Source organism: Colossoma macropomum, unplaced genomic scaffold (assembly GCF_904425465.1).
Source record: "Colossoma macropomum unplaced genomic scaffold, Colossoma_macropomum, whole genome shotgun sequence".
Taxonomy (NCBI): Eukaryota; Metazoa; Chordata; class Actinopteri; order Characiformes; family Serrasalmidae; genus Colossoma; species Colossoma macropomum.
This window is the reverse complement of record NW_023494788.1, coordinates 26557346-26579687: the sequence shown is the minus strand read 5'-3', so window position 1 is coordinate 26579687 and position 22342 is coordinate 26557346. Positions and strand designations below refer to the sequence as shown.

The 22342-nt window shown below is 40.7% G+C and overlaps 1 protein-coding gene across 6 annotated transcripts in view; it reads left to right on the top strand.

Moving 5' to 3' along the window:
- elf1 (E74-like ETS transcription factor 1) overlaps positions 1 to 22310 on the top strand; it is a 51268-nt gene extending 28958 nt beyond the window's left edge. For 3 of the 6 annotated variants that reach the window (XM_036568932.1, XM_036568931.1, XM_036568934.1), the window contains exons 2-9: positions 5586 to 6029; positions 13580 to 13751; positions 15026 to 15133; positions 15519 to 15680; positions 15996 to 16079; positions 16700 to 16892; positions 17692 to 18051; positions 18984 to 22310. In XM_036568932.1, coding sequence (XP_036424825.1) covers positions 5958 to 6029; positions 13580 to 13751; positions 15026 to 15133; positions 15519 to 15680; positions 15996 to 16079; positions 16700 to 16892; positions 17692 to 18051; positions 18984 to 19773 — 1941 coding nt within the window. In that variant the 5' untranslated portion in view covers positions 5586 to 5957 and the 3' untranslated portion in view covers positions 19774 to 22310. The remainder of the gene's footprint in view (positions 1 to 5585; positions 6030 to 13579; positions 13752 to 15025; positions 15134 to 15518; positions 15681 to 15995; positions 16080 to 16699; positions 16893 to 17691; positions 18052 to 18983) is intronic. The other 3 variants (XM_036568936.1, XM_036568935.1, XM_036568937.1) reach the window with 2 other exon arrangements.
- Positions 22311 to 22342: the final 32 nt, after the last annotated feature.

Below are 22342 nucleotides of genomic sequence, written 5' to 3'. Positions count from 1 at the left end.
GTCTCATGAAATCTCCTAACTTGGTGCTATAACACATTTAGAGGGCACTGCACATTTATTTGTTAGCTGTGTAGCTAATTCTAACAATTTTAGCATGATTGAATGAGTGGGGTTTTTTGCTTTTATTTTAACTCTCAAGTAAAAATTTAGTTTGTTTGACTCTGCACATGATTCTGTGTAATTGAGACATTTTAGGAACTGAAGTGTGGGCTCCACAGACAGGCCCTTAGAGTTTGAGGAGTTAAGGAGTGGTGCTGTTTCTGTCGCTACTCTTTAGACACTCTACTTAGTTGTAAGGGTGTGTGTGGAGGCTGATTTACATCACCGTGCCTCTAAGAGTGGATTCTCCGTCCAGACGTGTGCTAGGAGAAGAAGCATGTTCTGAAATGCCAGGAATACCAATCCTGTGTAATTGCCAAGAAGGAAAGACCTCCAGCCTCCACAAATCCCTTTTTTTCTCTCTCTCTCTTGCTCTCTCTCTCTCTTCATCTCTCTCTCCCTTTGCATTTCTAAAACCTTTTCTCAGCTCCCATGCTATTCTAAGAGCCACTCAAGACCTGTTTTTCTCAGAAACAGCTGACTTCACTGTGACTATGATGTCATCCCCCATATATGGAAGCCTTGCCAAACCTTCTGCTTTTGGTTGTTTTTTCACGGAATCAGCTGACGATCATGCCACATACCGAATCCGTATTCTCAACCACCGTCAAGAAGTTGATTAGATTTGTCTCTATCTTGATGCCTGAATGTGCTCTTTTTCCGTGCTGGAATTCTACAGGCAGCGTGACTCATGGTTTAGTCAGTCGATTGACTTAAATTGCCTCCTTTCATGGTCAACAATGAGCTCAGCCGAGGAGGCTAAAGGGGCGGGTTGAGGGTCCTTTGGGGGGAAACAAATTTGTCCACAGACCCAGTCTCTATTTGGTTGTTGTTCCATCGGCAAGTACGCTTATTCAGTTGCTTTCTGTTCTCTGTTCACACTGCATTTGAAAGCTATCATTTCACTGACCTATACAGTCTGTAGGTCTTTTGTGAAGAAGGCTTCTAGTGGATCAGGGCCACTAAAAGTATTACATTATATGGCGACAGACACCCCAGAGTTTCTCGCCGACTGTCAAATGTGCATAACCTTGACAGCCTGTAGCCTCTCAGTCTCTCCATGAGAGCCCCACCCTGGAGAATGTTTGCTCACTGGAGTCTTGTGTATTGAGTAACTCTCCAGCAGGCCCAGCGCCCCTCCCTCTCGGCCTGAGCTGAATGACGTGCTGCAGTGCTGCTGCACCCTCCGGCTGGGTCTCTGCCCATGGACCAAGACAAGCCAGCTGTTGTCATGCGCTCTGGAGGCATTTATAGGCTGCTGTCATGGTGGCCACTCACTGTGTACTTCCTATGGGGTCTCCCTGTTCATTTCTAAGCTGGTAGTACATATCTATATATCTGTATGTGTGTTTGTGTGTATATATATATATATATATATATATATATATATATATATATATATATATATATATATATGTATATATATATATATATATATATATATATATATGTATATATATATATATGTGTGTATGTGTGTGTGTATGTACATATATATATATATATATATATATATATATATATACACACACACACACATATAGATATATATGTGTGTGTGTGTGTGTGTGTGTGTGTGTGTGTATATATATATATATATATATATATATATATATATATATACACACAGTACAGAGCAGCCAAGGAAATTGTTTAAAACTTTAATATTTATTAAACACTATACAAGATTAGAAAAAGGAGGCCATGCCTGCAACATATTATTGTAGTATGAGAAGTGACTGTGTGTATGAATTGAGGATTGATTTGTCTAATTAGGAATTATATAGTAACTGTGAACACTGGGGTTCCTTGAGGAAAGGTTTGGAAATGGTTAAGCTAGCACCCTGACATGCATTTTTGTTTATTTGTATTTGTTCTAGTGTTTTTGACCAAAAACATGCTTACTGCCCAGGTAAATGGCTTTACACATCAATTTCTCAGATACATAAGACATTTGCACAATATGTTTATATCATTGTGTGCAGATGTTTGGACACAAACTGCATGTTTTGCTGATATATTCTATGTGAAACTTTAACACCCCCTCCACATGGAACATTTCCCATTTTCTGCAGAATTTAGTGCACAGTTTCTTTCTTTGCTCTTTTGCTCTGAGAAAATTAACGTGAAATCTAAAATGTGCCATTAATTTTTGCACAGGCCACGTTTTTTTAACCCAATATGTGAAATTCAGCAAATAAACAGCAATTGTGCATTAACATGTGCAGAAGTGTGTTCTCTGTAGAGGATGTGTGCTTATTTTCAAAATCAATAAAACGTGTAATTTGACTGCCAATTTATTGGGACGCTAAATTTCAGTCGATGAGTTTAATCAAGTAATCATGACCCTAACAGCTTGACACACATTAGAAACACACCAGGCACTCTGCTGTCCGTGAAACATTTCAGTCAACCTGATAACATGCTTTCATTTGCCAGCAGATAAACCGCAGATGGTGCGAATGATAAATGTGCTCAAAAGCATGTCTGTACCTTGCAGGGCCTGGAGTTCACTAACTAATAGAATGGACAAGGCTTGCATTCTGGTATGTCACTGTGACATGCACTTGCAGTCCCATGCTTATTTTTCACTTCTGATTACTGGAAGCCATTTGAAAAGGAAAGAAGAAGTGAGAATTTGAGGTGGGACTGCATTTTAGGCCAGGCTGTGTTCAGCCATGCAGAGCTAAACTGGTTCCAGTTTGTGACCTCTGGCTCCAGCTGCATGGGGAGACGACAGAGAGGGTCACCTCTTTCCAGGGCTGTGGAGAAACTGTCTCTACATAGCTTAAGTATGAGGGTGTGTGTGGTCCCGTTATGGGCCCCAAGGGTACAGCAGTAGCCATGGATCACTTGTGTATATATCTTAGCTCCCCACTCATGGTTAAACCCTCTAAAACTTCAGATTTCATACTTGATTACCCTTAGCACATCTGAACTACAGTATAATTTTAATTCATGGAAATGCGTTTTCTCTGGAAAGATGAGTGTGCATAATATTTTCCCTGAAATTGGCAGTATCTGCACAGTGTAACCAGAACAGCAGCTTTATCCCTCTGCTCTTGCCAGAGACTGTACCAAAGCAGAGGAGTAAAGACAGCAAGCAACTCCAGATGTAGCGTTCTTACTGTGGGAGCAGTGTGTGGTACTAATGGGTTTGGGGGATCCAGTGTGGTCAGGGCTAATGATAGGCTAATGTTCCTCTGTCTCAGGCCACCGGATCCTCCTCTCTTGCTCTCCTCTGGGTAGGTGTAGCCCAGCCTGAGGTCACATGGTGAGGATGAGGCTCCTGCTTCAACAGAAGGTTCTCTGAGACCTTTCATTTCCAAGTACCCTACATTAGTGTTGGGTGGTATTAATTTTCAGAGTCACCTACATGTTTTCAGTATCCTAGGAGAAGATATTGTCATTAATTTTCAAAAAAGACACTCCTAGAAAATCCTAGGCCTAGTTGGGTTATTTAAAAATCTGCATTTTTAAAGTGTGTCAGACTCACAAGCTCTACATAATTAGGTTTAACAGGCTGCACTATGTAAGTTTGGGGGATCAGGAGACCTCTGGTGGAAATGCGTACTTGTAGGCAGTATGTGAAAGAACATTTCGTAGTGTTGGTTGTGCTTCGGATCTCGTCTCTGAGTGGATAAATGTGATGATTGCAAGTGTGTTGAAAGAGTATTCAAAGAGAACTCAGTCAAAACTTGGTGAAGGACATGTCTTCTGAAGATGTAAGTAAAATGTACACTTTTATCATAGTATCTTCATCAGTATAGTGTTGATTTTACCCAAACATTTGAAACCTAAACTTTGAGCCAGACTTTCTTTTTTAGACTTTGTGTGATGTTTCCTCATAAAAGAGGTGTATGTTACTGTGTAAATAGGTGAATGACGTGGTCTATTTCAAGCTTTACATGGAGACTCACAGCAGTGCACAGGCACCATATTTTAGCATGTTGTTTTTCACCTTACACAGTAATGTTTCTTCTTTCAATTTTAACAAAAAAAGTCTTAGTCATAGGGCACATTTAAATTCCCTCACTTAAACATTGACAACACTGAATGATGTGGCAAATAATAAAAATTGTAGCCTTTAATACGTGAAAATTTCACTCTCCTAAATCACAAATTTGATATAAAAATGTTGCCCAATTATTGTCAAATATGTTTATGAAATCAAATACTTTATGAAAACTTTCCTTTACAAGAAATATCACAGACAGACTTATAATGGTTGGTTGTATCTGAGTTTGGCTCGTGGGTGGCTTATTTCGCACCGTTAAACACGCACACACAGTTAAGCAGCGAAGTTGCTGATCACCATCTCACCACAGACATAGACTCGTTGGTCGACACTTGACACTCTTGACATTTTGACAATAACATCGTCAAGGCATCCTGCATTTACCTGCAGACGGTCTCTCTCTCACACTCTTTCATCTTCTGTACCCCACCTTGTCCAACCTGTGTCCTCGAAGACAATTCACTCTCTGCTCCCTCTGTCCATCAGATGGCCCTTTTAAAAGCAAATGAGCCCCACCCTACCACACTGGAGCTTGGGTCTACTTCTCTGCCCACGAAGATCCTGTCCACCCCACTCCTGTCAAGCCTCCTCCCTGTTCTTTACCTTCTCCTCCCAGTGGTTTAATCTTTAACTAGACACCCCCATCACCAACACTCCCTCTCCCACCCTACACTGCCCCCACTTTCGGGGGAACAGAGTGAGTGACAAAATTATTTGAAGAGTATATATGCTTTGAAAGAAAAGGAATTTGGTTGCATTATGTCCCTCTGCTTGTGTTACTTGTTAAACAACCTCCTGTTCTCCTTGTTCCAAAAGAAAGTTTCTGTGATCAGCCTGGGTGACTTCATATCCTGTGTTCACGCCCCTCCAACTCCCTAAAAGAGAGGGAGAGGAAGGCTGTGTATCACCGCTGGGCCTTAATGAATGAATGTGAGACTTGGCAATAGGGGTAGCGTTGAGCATATGCCTAATTGCTTTGTGTTTGGATTCACTTAATAATGACTACCGAAATGGGAAATTAAAGCCAGTCGAGCTCTGCCAGTGATCACTTAATGATATAACAAGTTAAGTGTTCTGGTTCTGTCCTGAAAGAATAAACAGGAGCAAAAGTGTGTGTATGGGGGAAGCATGCTGATAGATGTGTTACTGGAAAGCGGGGCGCATTTTTCCATTCAGCCGTTTAGGTTCGGCCCAGCCAGGCTGCCTCAGAGTCTTGACAGTAAGCTTTTGGCTGTCTCAGGCACAGGCTTGAAGATGGTGCACTAAAATATCACATGGAACGTACGGGGGCTTTGCTGCATCAGAAAACTAAGTCTTTCCAGCTCCGTCCCAGTGGTATTGTCTCACCCTCAGGCTTGCCCCACCAAAGTCTCAGGCTGCCCTTGGAGATGAAAGCCAGTTTTAACTTTTGATCACACGGTCGTAATGTGATTTCCTCTCTCTTTCTGTCCCTCTTTTTTTCTTGAAGGTGTAGATGCCCCAGATGCAGCTGGAGTGGCCCTGAGCCTGAGAGAGTGCAAGAGGAAAGCCCTCCTCCATCAGTCTCCACAACCCAGAACTCGTAGCCACCGGCAGAAACAGCTGGCGAACTGTGGCGGAGCAAGGGAACGTGGGCAAGACCGAAAAAAGGGAACTTGGTGGTGGTGCTGTTTTTTTGTACCCAGTAGTGCCTCTTGTTTTGTGAAAGCGGCAAAACTACCTCAGCTGCGTGCCGGCCTCTGGGCGCTTCCTGTGTCGAGGGGTGCGGTGCCTTTGCTCTGGGGAGTCTCTGGAGAGGCAGGAGTGACTGACTGTCAGTCTGAGCCCTCCCCTCACCCCCCCGACCCGCTGCTGCTACGCCATGACCACTGCAGTCCAATCCAGTGAGCTCGTCTTCGAGTTTGCCAGCAATGGCATGGATGAAATCAACCAGGTACCCAACATCACACCATCACACACAGCCAAGAAAAGACAGTGGACTAGTGGTTCCCAATCCTGGTGCTGGATTACCTATGTACAGCATATTTTAGTGTTTAACTGCTGTGACGTACTCACTTCAACTTAGGAAGGGCATATTAATTACCTGATTAGTTGCATTATAGCAGGAAAAACATCAAAATATACAGAGCACATATTTCAGACCAAGCTGAAACTTCTGTGCGATGTATAGTATTGTGCAAAAATCAGAGACTGCCATTTTTTATTTAATGTTCTGGCTATAAAGCTCAAATTATTCATTTTTCAGCAACAGCAGAAAAAGCAGAAAGCTTATTTAACAGCTTTACTCAGATATACTCAGAAGCCTCAACAGCTAAATATAATGTCAAAGCATTTACAATGTAAAAAGTATTTTTTTCTGTACTTTTTTCTATACTTTTTTCTGTTTCCTTCTTCTTGACAGCTACACAGCCTTTCAGACACATAGCATTGAGTTGTCTATTCACAGTAAAAGGTTGGACAGAAACACCTGGAGATTTTCAGATCTGAAACAAGAATGGAGGTTGAGATTATCCTGTCTTTTTTAAATGAAAGCTTTAAATACTGGTTAGCTGATGGTCACAGTTTTGGAGGTTTGCCAGGTCTTGCATGGTTGATAGTCTCATTTTCTCTATATTATTCAATAATTTTTTTAACTCCAGTTTTTGAAACTTCTCGCTTATTTTCCTCTGACTTACCACTTACTTATGCAGGTGGATTATCTTATGTCTCCTCAGAAATGTTTTCTGAGAAGGGAATAATTTTGATTGAATAAATGAAAGGTGGTCTCGACTTTTGGATCTCTATATCTCTCAACTCCATGTCTTGATCAAGTGCTTAGCTGGTTTGAGCAGAATGAGCTGGTCCCAAATGTGGTTTATTCTTTAGATCTTCATGGCTATTCATTTAGATACTAAATGAAATAAGTGTCTTAAGTGACCTTTTAATAACTTTAACACATAACATGATTTACACACAGGGTTTTCATATTGGTTATCTTTCCTCTTGTGTATATTTTTTGTCCATTTGTAAAGGTCAGTTTCTGTCTTTTGTTTCCCACCCCCGGAGGGGATTGTTTTAGAACAGAGAAGTGCTGAGCGGTTTTGGTTTTGGTGGGGTGGGGTTGGGGGTGGGGGGGTGCTGGGGGGTGGGAGTAGGGGGGACTTGTGTGGTGGGAGTCGGGGGGTGTGGTGTTGGTTAAAGGTCCAGGCCTTTGATGCCTCCTCTGCTGACGTGACAGGTCTGGGTGGGCAGGGCACGGAAAAAAACTGAGTTTGGGGAGAGAAATGACTGTGTGGGTTTCTGGCAGGACACAGATGGAAAGTGTGTGATGGGAGCCCTCTAGTGTGTGTATGCCCAAGTATGTGTGTGTGTGTGTGCGTGCATGCCTGACTGGAGTGGAGATTATTTGGGAATAAATGTAGCATCTGTGGCACAGAGGTCATTCTTTGTATTATGCAAATGTGCAAAAGAATTGGGATCGAATTCAATTGAACCGCTATATTTTCAAAATTTAATTCCATGCTGGTTTCTAAGCATATTTTTAGTCTTTGTGAATCCAATTCATCTTTTAAGCTTGCTGGATTCAAATGGATGAACAGCTTGTGAGTGTCTTTGCATATGTGTTTGACCAAGCTCATCTTGAAGCTGGATTTTTTTTTAATGCCAGGTTTGGAAACTCTTGTTTTTTTCATTGACTTTCACCTTTCCTACGCAAGAATTTAACTTTTGCACAGTACAGTATTTTTTACTACATACACTATATAGTTTAAATGCTTTGCTAGTTTAAGCAGAACTTACCAGTCTTAAAACTGGTCTCTCTTTAGATCTTCATGGCTATTCATTTACATACTAAGAATAGCATTGCCTTTATAACATGAACACATAAAATATACACAGGATTTTCGTACAGTTTATCTTTCCTTTTGTGTATGTATTTTGACATGTAGCTGGAACCCGCTCTGAATCTGGTGTGTTTGTGTGTGCGTGCATATTTCTGATTGCATTTGCATGTGCATATGTGTATGTGCCTGCGTTTGTGTCTAATGTGTGTCATGAATGAATCAAGTATGACCGGCCTTGCTGTATTTAGTCCTCTGAACTGAGAGAATTCAGGCTTAACCAGCATAACCTGTTAAGAGGCAGTGCAAGAGACGGGGCCTGTTCTACCCTGAGCTCTACTTTTTGTTTTGCAATAACGCAAACCGTCTCAACCGCTCCCTGCACACACTTACGTCCAAAAATACACATTTTAAATGTCGTTTAAACTCTCAGTCATGGATAGACAGATACAAAAATTTGCACTGGCCACTTGGGCCACCAAACAAATCTTTTGGCCAAAATAGAAACATGTTTATCATATATACAGTTGTATGCAAATATTCGAACACCCCCATCAAATTGCATGTTTTTTGAAAATAAGTGAAAATAAGTTAACACATCTCTACAGAGAACATACCTAAGTATGGCAAATTTTAATGCATAATTTATGTATTTATTTGCTGAGTAACTTTTTTACATACCACATTTTGTACTTTATTTTTTCCAGTATGTTAAATTCAGCAAATAACAGTAACTGTGCATTAAAGTGTGCAGAAATGTGTTCTCTGTAGAGGATGAGTGCTTATTTTCACTTCAAACAACACATGTAATTTGACCAAGGGCTTTTGCATATGACTGTACATTGTATTTAAGATGCTGTATTTACATGCGCCAGAACCAGAAAATATTCATGTGTTGCTTTGAAAAAAAGAAACATTTATTTAAAACTTTACACTAATAAAAACACCACTGTTGTGGTGGCCGATGTGGTCCCCCTGCCGAGCTGGTCTGCCCTGACGTCATTCGTTCTAGGTTATTTTTATTAGGTAGGCCTACTGTTCAGCTACTAAAATGATTACCTCTCAGTGTACCAGTAGCTTATGTATACATGTATTTTCCATATAGTTATATTAGCAAACTTCACTCAATAGAACAGCATCTGTGATGCCAGGTGAATTAGCTCAGCAAGGCAGACCACCACGGTCACCACACCATCACATTAGCTGTGGCAGTGGTCACAGTTAATGACTTCCTACAAAATTTATTTTGATGCAGTTGCCATTTTTGTGTTAAAAAGAAAAAAAGAAAGCAAAAAATCTCTAAGGAAAGTAGAATTTTTTAGTGGGCAATATCTGAAAGACAACCGACAACGTTTACCCCATTCCCAGTGATAACAAGAGAGTTGTTTTTTGGTCTTGGTCTGTTTTTGCATGCATGTAAGTGAGTCTGTGTTGGTGTGTATGTGAGTGTGTGCACACCACTTTTTCCACATGGCTGGTGTGGGGGAGGTGTACAGCTGCTTTTCTGGACTCTAATCATCAGCCGTGCAGGATTGGGTTTTGCAGAGTCAATAATTACCACCATAAGTCAAGACATCATGTAATGACAGTGAAATTATGTTAAGCCTGGATGTCTGAGTACAACTACTGCAGACGGCTGCTTGCGTCTACTGTGAGTGAATCCAAATGGGAGCATACCTACAGCATTCAGAGCACACATTGGCATGTAATCAGATTTTGAACTCACCTTGTCTTATACACACATTAGGGCTGCACAATATATAATTTGTGAAATGACCCAAATCCTTAATTTTCCCTGTCTTTGATTTTTTTCCCATTGAGGTCCATTTATAACATTTATGGAGTTTTATGTAGATATCTTTGTTTTTTAGGTAATACAAAATTTATCAAAATATGACAGTGTGATCTTTCCCCAGTATTGTTCAGCCATAATGTATCATTTGAATTTATGATTTAAGATGCAATTTCTATGTTACGTCACATATAACTGGATCAGCCCAAGTTAAATGCTCTAAACAGAGAAATCGGTCCTAATAACTGTTCTCTTTTTAGGTCTTCATGAATGAGGCTATCATTCAGTTACGCCTAGACTTTGCTTTAAAACTGGGGCGTTGTATTGTGTATATTGGTGAAGCTAACATGGTTAGAGGTTGGTGATTGCTAGAGAAGGCAGGTAAAGAAGAAAAGCGTTTAGAAGAGGGAACATGCCTTGTGATACTAGTAGTTTTGTTCTGACAACAGGAACAGGGAACTCAGATATGCAAATCCCTGATCTTTGTCTGATATTTCCCTTTTAGAAATGCGGTTGATGACAACGGTGAGGAGGAGGCCAGTTTTGAGGCAACATCTAGAGACAGAGAGTCGCACTCTTTTTCATACGCATAAGTCGTAACGATTAACTGATAATCATGGACTTGTCATCAGATAAACATGTGCTATAGTCATGTAATGTTGCCTGATAAAAGGCAACATTATGCTTTCCTGTGGACCTAGGCCTCTACATCTAAGTGTTAGTTCTACAGTAAAGAATGTCAGTGGCCTTCTTATATCTGCTGATGATGACAGTCTCTACAGGCAGAGGAATGACTTTCTCTAAGACAGTCCTCACCACAGGGGTAAATGCAGAGAGGGGTGCTAAACCCAAACTACATGATATAAGCAAAAGGCAGGTTTTGCATTAGGTGTTTTTCCATAGATGTAGAATGATGAGAGCAGGTAGATGTCTAATAATGCTTGCTCAGCAGTCAGCGCACTAGGATTCTCCCCAGACTGTCTGGCCTGCCTCAAAATACTGCACTAAGCAAGCCAGCAATTCTTTGTCTGCCTCCTACACACAGCTTCACGTTTCTTGTCCATATGTGTTTAGGCCAGCAAGAGCTGCTCATAAATTGTACTTTTCTACAGATAAACATTAGGGATGTATAATAATATCATATTGGTATTGGCAGTAAAAATGCATTTGATAGTTTAGAGTTGGCTGATATTTCAAACCAATATTAGATGACATATTTATTGTACTCCAGAAGAGCAGAATGTTTGGGCTGCTAAGCTAAAATGTCAGCATTTTATTCATTTTTCTGCCTTTTTAACCCTAGAGAAAAACATGCTGTATTTTACTGTATAATGCTAATCCTGATGGATTTAGTCCCAGTTTTATAACATTTTATAAAATGTGTTTGTATCACCAGCTATATCAACATTAGTAGATAAAGTAAGCTGCAAAAGTATGAACACTGCATGTGTACTTAATTTCCTAAGGGAAAATAAGTTAACATGCCCTCTAAAATATGTCATTTTTGTGCTAATTTTACTGCACGGTTTTGCCTTATTTGCTGAATTTAATGTATTTCAAAAAATAAAACAAAATATACAATGTGCCATATTTAGGCCACATTATATGTGTTATTTTCAATATGTAAAGTCTGAAACGTGAACAGTAATTGTGCATTAGTGTGCAATTACAGTATTCTGCAAACCTTGTCTTTGTACACAAGTTTGTTCTCTGTACAGAACTTATTTTCATTAGGTAATCAAACATGTAATTTGACCAGGAGCACCTGAAAATTTACATATGATAAATATCAGCTATAGCCCACAATTCCCATTTCGCTGCATCGCTAATTAGCATGTTAACAGAATTAGAAAGAAAGCACACTTTGTCTTAAATGTACAACATTCATTAATAGTTTTAAAACAGTTCTGTTTCCATTACAGTTGAAACTGTTGAGGGCAGCGTCTGTAGTGGTAGGAGACCCTGTTAATTTGTAGCTTATGAATGATTTTGGCCTTGGGCTCAGTCCTGAAGATCCAAACACCTCAAATACTTGTGAAGAATGCCATAACAATAGTCACTTGTGCAGAGATGAGGGAGGAAAAAAACAGATTCCAGCCAAAGATTCCACAAGGATAAAAACAGTAAGGGAAAAAAATGTCTACTCAAGGGAGTGCTTTACTACATTCTGGCAACTGTTGTACTCTGTAATTAGCTACTTGCTTTTGTTAATTTACAAGTCTGTACAGCTCTAACTCAAGTTTTATATTGTTGCTGTAATAGCTAAACCTCACAGCTTAGTTTTTTTTTTTTCTTTTTTCTATTTATACTGCCATTCCTCCTGCACATCTACCTTCCTGCAGGTTTCACCTCCAACACAAATCTATCACCCCTCATTCAGCTAATCGAGAATTTCTGAAGACAATAATTAAATGGATCAGGTGTGGTCAGTTAGGGTCTGCAGGAAGATAGATCTCCAGAAGCAGGTTTAGTGACCACTGATTTAGACCATTTAAAAATGTCACCTGCCCTTTACATCTTGTAACCATTACATGGTGAATGAGCCAGCAGAAATGGTTCAAAATGACTTGTTTCTTGTTTCAGAGATAAAAGGTTTTGTAAAGGTGATGATATGCAAGTTCTCAGACATATCCAGCACAACACTGTTTTGGCCTTTTGCACTCTGCTACCATCTCCTGGTGGCAGAATGCATATGTATGTATTTATTTCTCTGCCCTGGGGACATGTGAAGGTAGAAGTCCCTCAGATCATGCGTCAGACTCTTGATAGTCACGCTGGACTCAAGTATAATTTAACCTCCTCTCTTAAGCTATTATATCAGCCTGTAAAAGGTCAGCAGTCCTCTTAAGTTGTAGTGCTCCTTCAGAAAGAATCTGCTCCATTGATTTTTATTCATATTCTGGAAGAGTCATTCACCTTGTTCGCAACTGCTGTCAGGCACAGAGCAAACAGGAGCAATTCTCTGTCTCACTTCTCACTGGAGTCTGACTAAGAGCTTCTACTGGACACACACACAGACACACACACACACAGAGTGATGGCTTAGGTCTGGCCCACTCTGGGAACGGCGCTGGAAAACACCGCTGAACGAAGCAGAGCAAAATTGCAGTTGAATAGACCCTTACTAGTCCTACTTTACCCTGTCCACTCAGTGACTGTCAAATGGAGTGGAGGGAGAAAAGAAAGCATGGAAAGAAAAAAGAGAAAGACCTTTGTAATTTTATGCCTAATGGCAAGATGGCTATGTAGGGTGGGGTGCATTTTGGTTCTGTACTCCAGCTCCAGCTATTTCCTGTGTTTCCCCCCTGCGCTGTGCTGCTGTGCACCCCACCCACACAAGAATGCTCTAGTGGAAATGAAGGGCCAAAACTGATGTTCCTGGCATCGGTTGGGGCTGAGGGAGCCTGATTGTGTTTCCCTGAAATCATGCTATCTGTTTATTTCATTTAGTCATTAAGCCTCTATTGATATAGTACGAGGCTGCATGTGCCCTGTGAATGACACACTATTGTACTGCGAACGCTGACTGGAATCCAAACTGCTAGTAAGACTGAGCTCAGTGTGTAAATCTATTATGAACACACCATTAGGCTTTCATTCTCTGTAAGCCCGAATGAAGATAATAATTATGATGTTTGGTGACCTTCATGTATGCGAAAAGACTTTATAGCCTTTTGTCATAATTGAGACATGTATATTATATGCGCATATACAGTCACGTAACCAGAATTATATTATAACCTACCCTGTTCAATTGAAGCTTTTGTAACAGTGAAGATGTTATTTTAATATGGATGAATCTGTAGTGTTTGTTTACTAACTGCAGATTAATGTGCTCATGGTGTTTTCTCGTCTGTGTGTTTGGCCCGACAGCTGGACGACCCGTCGGTCTTCCCAGCAGTCATCGTGGAGCATGTGCCCGCTGCTGACCTCATGCAGGTGTATTCGGGGCTGGAAGCTGATGAGGTGACCAACGGCATCATGGTAGACACAATGCAGGACGTGGTGGAGGAGAACATTATGGTGGGAGACGTTGGGCTATCTGGTGAGTTAGCTGCAGCATAATGGTCATGGCCATACACTGCCTGTGAAATGTTTGGGGAATGTATATTGATATTACTGAATATCGTGATAATTTAAATAATATTGCCCAAATTGTTGTTTCATTTTTATTCACATCCCATGTGTTTTTTTTCCTTCACCTTTATTTAAAGATTCTCTTTGTTTAATCATTATATAGTTAGTTATAAATCTATACAATAGAAGAGATTGTATCTATGAGGGATACAAACAGAACATCAACTAATTAACTACACATATACATACTTTGAACCCCACTTGAAAAGATTATATTGTACGTTGTTTGTCTGGTAAGCAAGTGAAACAAGGAAATCCTTGTACATGATGATCGGTTCTCCAGTATAGAGACACTTGCATGAGCTGGTCCAAAAGAACAACGTCCACTTGTTAGTTTGCCATTGGTTGCCGAATGATAATCACAGAGAACCACTGGATGTTACCAATGTTGCATGCCCACTGTGTATATAGTTGTCTTTATAGTAATTCTTAAGTAGTATCAGAAGCTACCACAGTATGTATCAAGAAAATGGTGCAAAATCAAGAAATACAGGGCAAGGCTCCATATCGCTCACATGTGAAACCTCATAAGTTAATTTGAATCACGATGTTGTTGAACAGAATAATTTTGCCAATGATAGTGGTTTGTCTTATTGGGGGCATCGAGCTTGTCAACAAATCAACAAATGAGTCTTTTCTTTGTCAATTTGGAATAATTTAACAGATGAACGATTAATCAGGTTTACTTTGAGAGATGCAACATCATACACATAAATATTGGTGACAATATTTTTGACCGTACTAGCTTGGGAATAGTGGCATACCACACACATTTACCTCCTTGTCATCAACATGCAAGACTTGAACCACCTGTGGGAGACATTGAAAGGGCCCATATTATGGAAAATGAATTTTTCTTCAAATAAAAGAGCAGTTTCAAAATGTTCCATTCACTCCCCGGAACATACACAAACTAAGCTGCACAAACAGCCTGTTGTGAATTCACTGTTTCTGCGAAGTGACGAAAACCAGCAGATACATACACAGATAGCCCACAGCAGTTTATCCCTGCCCACTTGCAAGTTATAAGCATAGTTTCAGTCTGGACTGTTTCTTTTTTGCAACAAATACCATCTATTGTCATCTATCATCTTGTTATATTTAGAGTGTTCGGTAAAGAACATCCTGTGTAGCAGAATTCCAGTACACCTCTAATGCAAACTCACGTTTGATTCGCTACAGTGGAGACCCCAGTGTCAGGAGCAGAAGATAATATAGAAACCACTGAGGCAGCCGAGGCTTTGCTGAACATGGAGTCTCCCAACAACATCCTGGATGAGAAACGCATGAGTATGGCCTGACTCACTGTCTATGTGGCTATCTAAGCATGCCTAGCGCTGTTAGGAGGATTCCAGGAAGTTTCTTAAAAGCACAGGACATTTTATTCTCATGAATACAAATTTTTATTCTCTTCTAAAAGCTTTTTCCTGAAGGACCTTTCTCACTGTGTGGAAATTTAAGGATTCTGTATCTTAATCAAAATCTTTCCTGTTTCATTTTTACCCTTTCATATGAAAGCTAATAATGTGAATTCTTTCTTGCAATAGTTATATTAACAAATATCAGAGCTGGGTTTGACGCTTTTTGAATACACTGATTATTATTTTTTTATGTGTTGGTGTTATCTGATATATATATATATATACATATATATCCCCTCCCTGCATATATGTAGTTCACCCATATGGAGCTCTGCTGGAATCAGACCTGACCTACACATCCCTGCGGCCAGAACAGCTATCACCTGATTGCATGGACGTTTCACTGGACGAAGAAACATCCTCCATGGATGAAGTTCATCAGAAGAGTCCCTCCAAACCAGCCAGGAAAAACAAAGGTACTGCAGGAATAAATAACTACCACTAGAGGGTGCTGTGGATCCACACTGCACCTTTTCGCAATATCATACTGAAACAAGAGTTGACATTACATTAATAAATAAATCAGGTTTTAAAAAAATTGTTAATCGTTATTAATTATATTACTAGCTGCTAACGAATGTGGCTGTGTAGTAAATCATTGCTGATCTATGTTGATGCATGAAGTGTGCTTGAGACAGGTTTAAAAACTCCTTTATAACGGTCCAAATCCATACGGTATGAATTTCTAAACCCAGAGGTAGAGGTTAATCATCTCCTCTTTCTTTCTGCAGTGCGTAAACCCAGAGTGGTGCGCCCCTGTTCCCCCATCACCAATCCCTCGCTCCCTCTGAAGAAAAAGAGCAAAGAGGGCAAAGGTAAGTCTTGCCTCAATGGGCTGCACAGAAAAAGAAAAAAATATATACTCCCAAAAGCCACTCTGCTCTTTTTTCCTTTCCACATTGTGCCGAGCGCCTCCCTGGCTGTCGCCTCGCCGCTCCAGAGGGGTTGGACCAGGCCTGCTTAATTGATGGGGTGCTCTCAAATTGCTGCGGTTGTGAGGAAAATAAAAGTGATAGCGGGCTGGAGGGCACATCGATGGCGTCCTGATAGAGGCCCTTATGCCCGCGTCCCCAGGCTGGGCACATACATATACATCACCCTGACACGCTGAGCAGTTTTCTCTCCAGCCTCCGCTGCCAGGGTTGCTGTTTTTAACCACTTCTGACCAAAGCACATGACAAACAAGAGTAATCTACTGCCAGGCCCTTCTAATTAATTTCCAGGCCCTGGTGCGGGCCAGAACGAAATTGATTTATTAAGGTTATGAGGAAGAATGCTATAATTGCACCTCTGCCAATTCTGTTTGTTAAATAAAACCTGTGGAATAAGGTGTGAAATATGGACGCTGGCGTTTAGCTTTTTAAGAGTTTTAACTTTTAATGAGTCGACGGAGGAGTTTGAGCGACCCTTTGTTCCCCTCCTTCTGCTAATACAGGTAACACAATTTACCTGTGGGAGTTTCTCCTGGCTTTGCTGCAAGACAAAAACACCTGTCCCAAATACATTAAATGGACACAGAGAGAGAAGGGCATCTTTAAGCTGGTGGACTCCAAGGCTGTATCCAAGCTCTGGGGCAAGCACAAGAATAAGCCCGACATGAACTACGAAACCATGGGAAGAGCACTCAGGTGAGCTTACTTAGAACATTGACCACAAGACACAGGAAGAGCTTTTTCTTATCAATTATGCCAAGACTGTATGAATCTACAGCTTGAACTAGAAACATGTGCTTAATGCTGTATAGTGTGAACAGATAATATAAATTATTATGCACATATAGTTATATGCAGTTTGCAGAAGTTTGTGCCCCTGGTCAAATGTTTTGTTGATATTCTAAGCTAAAATATTCTACAAAAAATACACTTCTGCACATTTTAATGCACAGTCAGTTTTATTTTCACATTTAACATGTTGGAAAAAGAAAAACTATATAAAATGTGGCCTATACAAATATTATGGCACATTTAATATTTTATGCTTTTTTCCCAATAAGTTGATCTCAGCAAATAAATAGTATATGTGTACTAAAAATGCAGAAAAATGCTATATTTAAGCATTTTCCCTGTAGAGAACGTCTACCTTAACTTCTTTGCATGTAGAAAATCAGAAGAACATCTAATTTGACCTGAGGTGTTCAAACTGTTGCATATGTCTTTATTTCATATTTAACCAAAACATAATCTCCTTCTCTCTATTCCACCTGAACCTGTACAGTACTGTACTTTTTTATGATGTTTATATTTTATTTTAGATGTATTTTTATTACATTTTGTTTCAGATGTTCTGCCTTTGTGTGAGCACTCACTAGAACAAATTCCTTGTGTGTGAAAACATGCTTGGCAATATATGACTCTGAGACTCTGTTAGTCTGATGGTGTGAAAATGTCCTTGCTAACCCACCTACTTTCTTCCTTCTCTTCAAATTAGGTATTACTACCAGAGAGGCATTCTGGCCAAGGTTGAGGGCCAGAGGCTCGTTTACCAGTTTAAGGAGATGCCCACGGACCTTGTGGTCATTGATGAGGATGAGGAGCAGTGTGGAGACTCCAGCCCAGGATACATAGGTCAGCGCTCTACTCCGCACAATCGGGCGGTTGGCCGTGGGACATCCCGAGCCCAGGGAAAAAGCTCAGGCCACACGCAAGCCAGGTCAGTGAAGAGAGAGCAGAGTCCCAGCCTGCTGTACCAGAATGCCAGCAGCAAACACAGCGAGCAGCTACTGCAGACCGTACATGTGCTACAGCCAAACCAGGGAGCTGCTGTTCCTGCACCTGCACATACTATGAGGTGAGAGAGACAGAATTATACACGCACACATAAGTGTGTGTGATTTGTGTTTGGAGCCAGTGTGCAATGTTTGAGGTAGGGCAAAAAGACAAAATAGTATATGAATAAAGATTTAAAATTAGTTTTGGAGTTTTATAAAATGTAATTATTATATTACACTATATTATGTAAAACGTTCACGCTGAGTCCAGTTTTTACAGACAGAAAATTCCTGTCAAGTCTTAAAAAACAAAACATGCATATTAACAGCGTCTTTCACATCAATTCCAAAACTGACAGACTGCAATGTTGCAGTGTATGGGTTCATTAAAAATCATGCTGCCCAGTCATGGTTGCAGTCCAAACAAATGGGAGCAGAACAGCTCACCTCAGGTCTTATACAACAAGCAACAAGCTGACATATAGTATATGTTCTCTCATTTGGTGAGAGGGTGGAGTTAAGGTGACTTTTTGGCAGGTCAAATTAAAAGTTCTCAAAAGTTTGAAAATGAAGATGAAAATAATTCCACTTTCAACTGCAAGTAAAACCACACTGACATGCAATAAAAATACGTCTGCTATACATAACCACCTCAAAAGGACGCATTCAGAACCTTGTTGTTTTTCTCATTAGACTTTTTGCGACTACTTGACATGACTAGTAAAGATGTTATACAGTACACTGCTCTGTAGTTCTGTTCTCGGCTGCCTGTGCTTGCCAAATCAGCAGAATTTTGTAGTAGTAATTAGTAGTAATTGAACTGAGGTTTTACAGAGGCTCCTAGCAATTCATGAGATTGGAAAATGCATTTTTCTGTGACTGAACAGTTCTACAGTTCAGATTAATGTTCAGTCTTAATGTGGTTCAAATAGTTAGGCAGATGATTCAATTCCTCCTGCTGATACAGATGCTCTTTCTTCCTCTGCACTTCTCTGCCTGTCTCTTTCTTCAGGACCATGCCTGCCACAGTTCCCATGGTCCTTACATCTGGACCACAAGCAGGAGCTCCGGTCACCCTTCAGACCATGCCCTTCCCCTCTGTCTTGGCCAATGGGGACACCTCCACCCATGGCTCCCCACCACGGGTCATCCTTCATACCGTGCCTTCCTCCAGCCCTGGGAGCAAAGATGTGCTGACCATCCAGACCGCCTCCCTGACCACAGACAGCATTCAGTCCCAGCAGCTCCTTGTGTCCAGCCTCGGCTCATCCAATGGAGGGGTCATCAGCAGCACAGCACAGCAGACTGGCTCTCTAAACGGCCTGACCCGACTGGTCACCCTTAACACCGGTGGCCAGCCCGTAGTGGCCCAGCAGCCAGGAACGGTCATTGCCACTGTGCTGAAATCTGGCGAGTTGCAGAGTTTGCATGTTAAAGAGGAGATCCTGGACCCACAGTACCTCCAGTCCTTGGTCAACAGCAATCCCACAGCGGTCACTCCCTTCTGCAAGGAGGAAATGGAGGCCGGGGCAGCAGAGCTCAACCACAGGACTGTTATCATCGGCACCGCCAGCCAGGCTGTAAATGGACACTCGGACCCGGGCTCTGAGCTGGCCAGCAGCCCCAGCGAGGGCTTGACCCCCGTGGAGGAGCTGGAAGTGAAGAGCGAAATTGCCCTACAGCCTCAAACAGGGGCCAAAGAGTTGCTAGAGGGCGCTCAGGGTCTGCAGGAGATGGCTGTCACCATGCAGATACCCACTTCTCAATTCATCCAGATCAAGGCGGAATTCTCCGAGACCTAAGAATTTACGTGGTCTGGAGACCATGAAAGCAATCACCCAATACTCAAGTAATTTGGTGAAAATTGCTGGAAGATTGCTGCAGGACTGTTGTTTACTCACAGCTTTTGTGATATTGTGCCTAAATTTTAATATTAAAGTATAGTTGTATGATACAAAGCTCCATTGGCCGGCTCTCTGGCATCATTCTCAACCTTCCTCATCACCTCCCATACCCCCACCCTCGCAAATCAGAGGCTAGCCACTTATCGGACCAGGGATATTTCCACCATATGTGCCAGTTCAGACATTTCTTTTCTACTTGTTTCTCTAAAGATGTAAAAAAGACACTCCACTTAAAGAGGGGGCAAAAAGAAGAGCGAAGTGTTGATGGACAGCCGCTACAAAACCAAAAACACACCACAGACTTTTAGGTTCAAGAATAAATTCACTCAAAAGCCCACCAAACGGAGAGTGTTCACCACTGGTTTCTTGGTGATAAGGATGTCTGAATGTGACTCAATAAAAGAAGCGTGGCCTTTTGGATTTGAACTGAAAGAGTGCCATGGTGAAATGGCAGAAACAGTCCAAAAGTTATTTTTTGAACTTATTAGGTTATGTGAGGGAATACGCTAATGGCTAATGTAGTTTTGGGCACATAGGATTGTGCATTATGCTTCACTCAAAACTCAATAACATGGTCCTGATTGGTTTATTTTTACACCATACTACACAGAGCCTTGTGTTACTATGGAAATGGGCATTCCCTGTCCCAAGAGACAGTTTAATTAGATGTTTGTAAATATTTACTGAATATAGAGACATTTGAATATAGAATACAAAGACATATTCCAAAATCGTCTGCTATATATGCAGAGTATTTCTCCATTATACTTTAATCCTGTTAATATGAAATGAATGCCATGGAATACAGAAAATACAGTATATAAATATATATGGTATACAATTGAGATTCAGTTTATGGCCACACGTTTATTTATTTTGTGAATTTCAAATTCTGTATAAAAAGCCTCATTTTTTTATTGTAACAATGCAAATATGAGGGAACATACAGTGTGTACTCATTATCAAGAATCAACAATATTTTAGTTTTATCAAGTTTTTCAGTTGGAAAAATTACATTTAACCTTTCATATTTTATCTCTTTTCCAGTTTAAGGGGATACATTTAAAAAAAAAAAAAAGAAAAAAGGGTAAAAAGAAAAAAAAGTTTTCTAGCTTTATGAGATTGATTTCTGCCTTGGTGTCGACTTCGATATACGTATAAAGCCATTGTTTTTTAAAGATCGTATGTGTTTTGTTCTGCCCTTAAGCTGACATACTTTTACCCCATCTCAGTGAGGCAAAACAGAATCATGCCCTGCTTTCTGTTAAATATCTTCAGTGTGTTTTTGCTTTGTCACTGGGTTTCAGAGCTATGTTGTGCCTAGTTACGTGTGATAAATGTATTTATTTGTAGTCCTCTCACATCTAATGTAGTTTTCTATGTACAGCATACACAGCATACTTTCTCAGCCTTTGCCAATATGGGCCTCCCCTAGTGGATAGTGTGCATGTTGTAGCCCTATTGATTCCAGACTCAATTTGCTCTAAATTGGTAGCGAGTGAAGTTGCAGTTGGGAGTGAGTGTATGCTCACTGGTCTCAAGTGCAGTAGCTGGGCCTGAGCCCCAGGCCTCTGCTTTAGAGCTTCTAACTCTGCATAGAAAAAAATAGCCTGGAAAGAAGGGCAACAGCGCTATGACAATCAAAGCTAAATATTATGCAATGTTAATATGACAATCGGTTTCCGTTTTGAAGCATACTGTCTAGCGCAGTTCTCCAGAACGGGCCAAGCACTGGCTTTGGGGTAAACGTATGCCAACTCTTCATCTCGCCTGCTCTTCGGGCGTCCTTTTGTTTTCTGTATGTTCAGCGTAGACTAGTTTTTTTTTCTTTCTTTCTTTCTTTTTTTTTTTAAAGAGGAAACAAATAAAACAAATTTTGCTTCAATGAAGAATTTGTGAGCTCCTGTTCACTTCAGCGAAGGCAATTAAATCCTTAGGTGACAGTATGTCGACAACTGTGGAGCCTGCAGGGGGGATACTCGCATTGTTCCATCCAATGGAAAGCAGGTTGTTCCTCACTGTGTGTCTCTCTCTGTGTGTTTTTTTTATCTGTTAATGTGAATTAACACAAAACTTTCCTGTGAGGTCAGACCAACTTCAAGGGTTTGCAGAGCATCTTGCTGAGAGTTGGTTGTGCTGAAAGAAGGGGAGGTTCTTTTTCCAGCCATATGTGCTCCAAATCGTCTCGTCTGTTCAGCTCGGAGACTAAAGAGTGCCGATGTGATCTCGGCAAAGACAAGATGACTGCAATCTGTTAACAACGTGACTGAAGAAAAGCAAGCTCAAAAGAGCGATTGTTGGGGAACAGTTATGTATATTTATAGGTAAACTCTGTGTTTTGACATCTTTGCCCTTTGCTCCCTGAAACCCAACAGAAGACCTTTCATTGGGAACAGTAATCAGCAATAACTAAATACACATGTTAATAATGTGGAGGTTTTTTTTTTTGCATTCATGTGTAGTCTTT